This window comes from Conger conger, chromosome 5 (genome assembly GCF_963514075.1).
Source record: "Conger conger chromosome 5, fConCon1.1, whole genome shotgun sequence".
Lineage (NCBI taxonomy): Eukaryota > Metazoa > Chordata > Actinopteri > Anguilliformes > Congridae > Conger > Conger conger.
In genome coordinates this window covers 7,214,212-7,221,711 of record NC_083764.1, presented here as the reverse complement: position 1 = coordinate 7,221,711, position 7,500 = coordinate 7,214,212, and the positions used below count along the sequence as shown (strand labels likewise).

The window sequence follows — 7,500 nt, the reverse complement described above, 5'->3', positions numbered from 1 at the left end:
TATGGGGGCGGGGAGAGAGCTCACCTCGTTGATCAGGAACTGCAGCTGGATCACGGCGGCCCCACTGTCATGCTGGCAGTAGCATTCCACTCCTGGACGTCCGAAGCTGGGGGCCCAACGAGTCAAGGAACATTCGGCGGGAAAAGGAACTGATATTCACGCCATTTACACACACAAACACACACACACACACACACCGCATGAGTCAGGAGTTATGACTTGCGCAAGGGCTTTAGCACAAGGGCTTGAGGATATTTGCTCAAAATTCTCGGTTGGCACGGTTAGCATAGCATTTAGCATAGCACTGCTGGTTAGCACAGTTGACTTGTTGAAGTGCTTCTGGTCGGTTGTTTTCTACGTGTGCTAAGTATTGCTCATAGTAATCTGGCTCTCGCACTGTAAAGACACTCTGGATACCAGCTTCCGCTGAATCAAGGTTGCCCAACCCCGTAGCTGGGGGATCTACCATCCCACAGGTTTCAATTTCAACCCTAATTTGGCACATTTGATTCTACTAATTAGAAGCTCGAGATCATCTCTAGTGCATTGTTAGGGTTGGAGTGAAAACCTACAGGACAGTCGAGCTCCAGGAACAGGTTTGGGCAGCCCTGCTGCAGCTGCAGAGTGAAGTGTGCTTTATTTGGGTTGCATGCAAAACCTACAGGACAGCAGATCTCCAGGAGCAGGGCTAGGCTAAATGAACGTAGTGGAATGTAACATAAGAATTTGAGAAGGGAAAGTTCTTGACTCAAACTTGGGAAAAGAAAAAAAAAACCTTTACATCAGCGGTGTTCCCCAAACCGATCACCGCACCTCCCTAACCTTCACTGCACCCAGTCTCTGTCCCAGACCCTGTTTCGGCCCCTGCCCCTGCCCCTGTCCCGGCCCCTGTCCCTGCCCCTGCCCCTGTCCCAGACCCTGTCCCTGTCCCGGCCCCTGTCCCTGCCCCTGTCCCAGACCCTGTCCCTGCCCCTGTCCCAGACCCTGTCCCTGTCCCTGCCCCTGTCCCAGACCCTGTCCCGGCCCCTGTCCCTGCCCCCGCCCCGGCCCCTGCCCCTGTCCCTGTCCCAGAACACGGCCCTCCACCGGCGTTACTGTCGGCCTGCCACGGTTCACCATCCCCGCCACCGCTCATCCCAGCCTCAAACAGGGGGATTAGGGCCGGGGATCAGCGGCTTAAGAGCCGCTCCCTGACAGCGCACCCTTCCCCGCCCTCCCCCGCCCTCCCCCGCCCTTCCCCGGTCCTCTCAGCGAACCCCCCCCCCCCCCTCCTCCCCCTCCGCTAACGCGACCACTACTGCGGTCAGCTGACAGCTAATCCATCCGCTCAGCAGCGGCAGGGAAACACGCAGCAGCCCTTCGAGTGTTTAAACAGGGCCGCACGCCGCTCCTCAAGTGCAGCCGCCGCGGAGGGAGGGGATCCGAGCCGGAATGGCCGCCGGATTCACCACCTCCACCAGAAACCGCCCAAAAAGACGGCAAAGCCTACAATTACATTACATTACATTAATGGCATTTGGCGGACGCTCTTATCCAGGGCGACGTGCAGTTGATTAGTCCAATCCTCCCCTGGAGCAATGCAGGGTTAAGGGCCTTGCTCAAGGGCCCAACGGCTGTGCGGATCTTATTGTGGCTACACCGGGGATCGAACTACAGACCTTGCAGGTCCCAGTCATGTTCCTTAACCACTACGCTACAGGCCCCCTGTAATTCTTTTACATTTTTGTACGTTAGGGTGTCTCTTGAGATGAGCCTATAGAGCGGTGGTTCCCTGTTCCTAGAGATCAGCCGTCCCGCAGGTTTTCACTCCAACTCTAACCTGGCACGTCTGATTCTACCAATTAGTAACTGAACCAGACCTCTAGTTGTCGAAACAGGTGTGCTGATGAGGTGTGCTTCGTTAGGGTTGGAGGGAACCTCCAGGACGGTAGATCTCCTGGAACAGGGTTGGGCAGCCCTGCTGTAGCTGTTGAATGTGGTGTGCTTTGTTAGGGTTGGAGTGAAAACCTCCAGGACGGTAGATCTCCAGGAACAGGGTTGGGAAGCCCTGCTCTAGCTGTTGAATGAGGTGTGCTTTGTTAGGGTTGGAGTGAAAACCTCCAGGATGGTAGATCTCCAGGAACAGGGTTGGGAAGCCCTGCTCTAGCTGTTGAATGAGGTGTGCTTTGTTAGGGCTGGAGTGAAAACCTCCAGGGCAGTAGATCTCCAGGAACAGAGTTGGGCAGCCCTGCTCTAGCTGTTGAATGAGGTGTGCTCTGTTAGGGTTGGAGTGAAAACCTCCAGGATGGTAGATCTCCAGGAACAGAGTTGGGAAGCCCTGCTCTAGCTGTTGATTGAGGGGTGCTTTGTTAGGGCTGGAGTGAAAACCTCCAGGGCAGTAGATCTCCAGGAACAGGGTTTCTCCACTGCTGCAGAGCTCACTGCCAGCTGCCTTGTCAGTGGCAGCAACGCCCATGTCACCCCCTCTCTCTCACTCCCAGTTCTGTCTGTCTCTCTTAAATCTTACTTTCCCCTTTGGGTTAACCTTTGGGTTAACATGGACATCCTCAAAATAAGTACTTAGTTCTGTTAAAATGGCTTTCTTACGATCAAAAGAGGAAGCACTGGTACTGCGACGCAACTTTAAAAACTTTAAACTTAAAAAAGCTTGCGTCTTGCATTAATGCTTGTGTTAACACACAACCACTTCACCTCAGGGAAAAAGTAAAGGTTGAAGGTTATACGTTATAGTTCTTTTATCCCGTCTCTTGAAATTTTTCCTCACTTCTACCTTGAGATTTACGTCAGCGTTACTGACTTAGCCTTAGGAATAAGTCATAGCTTCACTGTGTGAACGAGACTTGACGCTCAGGGCTATGGTTAGCTGCTACTTTATGGCAGAATTGCACGTTCTCTGACCTGTGTTTGTATTTGTTCCAATGCATGTTGCTTTGGCTCAATGCCAAATGTAATGTGAATCCATACAATGCAATGAATAGTTCAATATTTACGCTTGAAGCATAACTGCGCACTGCCTCTGTATAGATGGTGGCATCATATTAACCTTACGCATGCAGAGAAATTTCCCGGAAAGACACAAATGAAAGCGATGGGATTTAAATCCAGTTCAAATGCAAAATAAAGAGAATAAACAACCGGGATTGACCTCATCGACCTCTGTGCCTCGCAGAAGAGAACAAAGGAAGTCTGGGTAGAAGATTTCTCTTTTCTCTCGTGAGTGCGAAGTCCAATGATGCATATTTATTCCAGCAAACTGTTCGGGATGGAAAATCTGCCCCGCTGCAGTTTTTCACATGGAGCTGTTTCATAAAATTTAAAAAAAGGCAGAAGAAGAAATGCATCCTTTTTATTTTATTTGAGTTAGGGGGAGGGGGGCAGTCTAAGCTTCCAACAATGAGCTATCAGGATTAAGACATAACACTGGGAGGACTGCGTTTACATTCCAAGACTTTGAATCACAACTGTATAGAGCTGCAATTTTTAGCTTCTTTTGTTCACACACAGACACACAGAAACAGATACACACATAGCATCCAGATACACACAGACAGACAGACAAGCACACACACACACACACAGGCAGACACACGCAGCATCCAGATATACACATACACACATAGCATCCAGCTCACACACACACAGACAGACACACACACACACACACACACACACCATCCAGGCACAGACACACACACAGACAGACACACACACACACCATCCAGGCACAGACACACATACACACACACACACACACACAGACACACACACACACACACCATCCAGGCGCAGACACACAGACAGACAGACAGACACACACACACACACCATCCAGGCACAGACACACACACACACACACACACACCATCCAGGCGCAGACACACACACACACACACACACACACACACACACCATCCAGGCACAGACACACAGACACACACACACACCATCCAGGCACAGACACACAGACAGACAGACAGACAGACACACACACACACACACACACACACACACACACACACACCATCCAGGCGCAGACACACAGACAGACAGACAGACACACACACACACACACACACACACACACACACACTCCGTATCCAGCACTATAACGGGACAGCGGAGGCGTCCATTAATACGAATCATGACCCGGCCCGTGAGGACAGGCCTCATCAGCAGACAAAGCGGAGCGGTGAGACGCGGCTGATAAACCCATTACTCCTAGCGCCGCACTCTACCTGCGTGCTCTGACACCTCTCCGTCATCAATCCTTATCCCCGGACAGCGGCCCGGGGCAGTACTGCCACCTAAACCCGCCGCCCTCTCTCCCCCCGGGCCGGTACTCCGCCCCCCGGCCACCCGGCCGTCACCCCGCCCCGCCGCCCCGCCACCCTCTCCCCCCCCCCCCGGCCGTCACCCCGCCCCGCCACCCTCTCCCCCCCCCCCCGGCCGTCACCCTGCCCCGCCACCCTCTCCCCCCCCGTCGCCCCGCCCCGGATCCCTCTCCCCCCCCCCCCCCCGGCCGTCATCCTGCCCCGCCCCGGATCCCTCTCCTCTTCTCCGCCAGATGGCAAGCAGCCTATCGCCCTACTGTGATGTCACAGCAGAGCAACGCCCATAAAAGGAGCGTTACCTCGGGAGTGTGGAGTCAGCCCAGCGCAGCCTGACCAATCCCGACGCAGCGCACGGGTAGGCCCGTCATTCGGAATGTTGTCATATCAATGTTTTGCAAACCGATAGCTTGGCGCGGTTAGCCTACTCAAAGCGGTCATCCTCTACATTGTATACGATATATTATTATTATCTTATTTTTGTTTTTTCACACGGATGGATATCTGCTAAAGATGGACACTGCTAGTGTCTTGCAGTAAGGGGGGGGGGGGGATTGAAGCAGATTTATGGGTCGAAAGCCCAGGTCCTTTAGCCACTGAACCTGCAACGCTTCCGAACAGCTGATGGTCTGTGAGCGTGCAAACATGGAGCCTCCTGTTTGCCAGTGCAAACAGCTGGCCAAATCACACAGCCCAGAGAGATAAAGAAAAGAGGAAGCAGGAGAGAGAGCTAGAGAGAGACAGCTAGAGAGAGACAGCTAGAGAGAGTGACAGAGAGCGAGAGAGAGAGCTAGAGAGAGTGACAGAAAGAGAGAGAGAGCTAGAGAGAGAGTGACAGAGAGCATGAGAGAGTGAGAGTGAGAGTGAGAGTGAGAGTGAGAGTGAGAGTGAGAGTGAGAGAGAGAGAGAGAGAGAGAGTGAGAGACTCCCTGCTGACCCAATGGAATCAGCACCACAGTTTAGTCTGTAAGCGACTTTAATTGAAAACTCATTCAACGGGGGGTTGCCTAGCAACAAAATGGCAAAGAAGTCCTTCAGGGGAAGCGAAAATAAAAGATTTAATGTGCGTCTCTCTCTCCCGGTGTTGTTTTATCTCCCCACTCCAATACTCTTAGTTTTCCCAAGGAGAAATACCCTGCCGTATTAATAACACCACAAATGTTTAACACTATTCAACACGTACTCTCCTCCGTACGTTACTTTTACTGTCCACCGCAGACGCATCGCACCCCGGCACAAAGGCATATTACAGCTATACATCCTCACACGGCATTAAAAATGCAAACGTAACGACTGGAAAGCGACAAAGGCGGTCACCACTCATCTGTCATGCTTATATATTACCTTCACGTGCACGTACCACAGAAGAAGAGCTCCCCGGTCTGAAGATGACATCATCACAACGCTGAAGCCCTGCAGCCGAAACATGTGCTGCTCCAGCCTTCATTAATAACGCTTGGGAACTCGTGGAAAAAAAAGACTGGGTGTGACATTATCTTGGTACCCACAATGCAATAGTGCGGCCAGTGTGGCGAGAATGCAAATCCACTCGCCCCTCCAATCCGCTCGCCCCTCCAATCACACGCCCCTCCAATCACACGCCCCTCCAATCACACGCCCCTCCCAATCACACGCCCCTCCCAATATGCACCAAGCTGCACCTGCTGCTCCCACTGCACCTCCCCCAAACAAATCCCAACTTCCCCCTCCTGTTCTCAACCACCTCCCCCGCTCACTGACACAGGTATGTCCCTCTTAGTGACACTAACCTGTCCCTTCAGACACAACTGTGTGCACACAGTCTGCACACCTGCACCTCCATACAAGCAGCAACACCTGTATCTAACCACACCTGCACCTCCATACACCTGTATCTAACCACACCTGCACCTCCATATACCTGTATCTAACCACACCTGCACCTCCATATACCTGTATCTCCATATACCTGTATCTAACCACACCTGCACCTCCATACACCTGTATCTAACCACACCTGCACCTCCATACACCTGTATCTAACCACACCTGCACCTCCATATACCTGTATCTCCATACACCTGTATCTAACCACACCTTTACCTCCATACACCTGTATCCAAACACACCTCCATACACACATACACACATACACACACACACACACACAACTACGCTTGCACTTAAAAACACACCTGCACATGTGTATCCACACACATCACGCCCCAGGTACAAACATACCCGCAACCTCAATAAACCAGTACGTCCATCCTGACAGACACACACACACACACACACACACACACATACAACTACACTTGCACTTAAAAACACACCTGCACATGTGTATCCACACACATCACGCCCCAGGTACAAACATACCCGCAACCTCAATAAACCAGTACGTCCATCCTGACAGACACAGACACACACACACACACACACACACACACACACACACACACACACACACACACACACACACACACACACACAGACCTTTAACCAAACACATCCATTGTCTCTTTCTGCAGTAACTTAGTAACCCTGCAGTCACTCAGTGAAGTGCCTCATTACTCCCACATGACCGGTCACATGACCTGCCACACGACCTGTCACATGACCGGTCACATGACCTGGCCGTACAGCACACAGTCTGACCACAGAGCCCGTGTCTACAGGCAGGCCCCCGGAGACAGGAGGCCAGCTTAGAGTAGGGCCGTTACCCATCATGCACCCCACACTGCTCAATGTCACTCTTCAGGCCTCTGTGGGAGCGACAAGCCCCAGGATGGCAGTTCTGATCAATACGCCACAGAGCTGGTATGAAAAGACAAAATGGAGTCCCATAGTGAATGCGAGCACAATCTCACTTCAGCCGGAGAAAAACACAACTCCTCATAGTTAAATTAACTCCCGTTTGGACTAATATGCACTAAACTTAAGACCGAGGTTCCAAGTTTAACAGACACAGATTAAGCCTAGTCCTAGACTAAATTATATTTTGTATGAGGATTCTCCAAACAAAACTAAGCTTAACCCCTGTCTGTGAAACTGGCCCTGATTATTCACGATGCTGTCCAACACTAAGGGTTAAGATGGGCTTTATGAAATGCACCAGCCCAACTCAGAGCAGGTCAATATATCACACCTCACTCTGAGGAATCGCCATGTCTCTGTTAAAGAGACAACG

General features: G+C 51.7%; 1 protein-coding gene across 1 annotated transcript in view; it reads right to left on the bottom strand.

The window, feature by feature from the left end:
- stxbp5a (syntaxin binding protein 5a (tomosyn)) overlaps nt 1-7,500 on the bottom strand; it is a 165,133-nt gene that overhangs the window by 98,223 nt on the left and 59,410 nt on the right. The window contains 1 exon segment of the mRNA XM_061242322.1: nt 25-106. Within this exon segment, the coding sequence (XP_061098306.1) occupies nt 25-106 (82 nt within the window).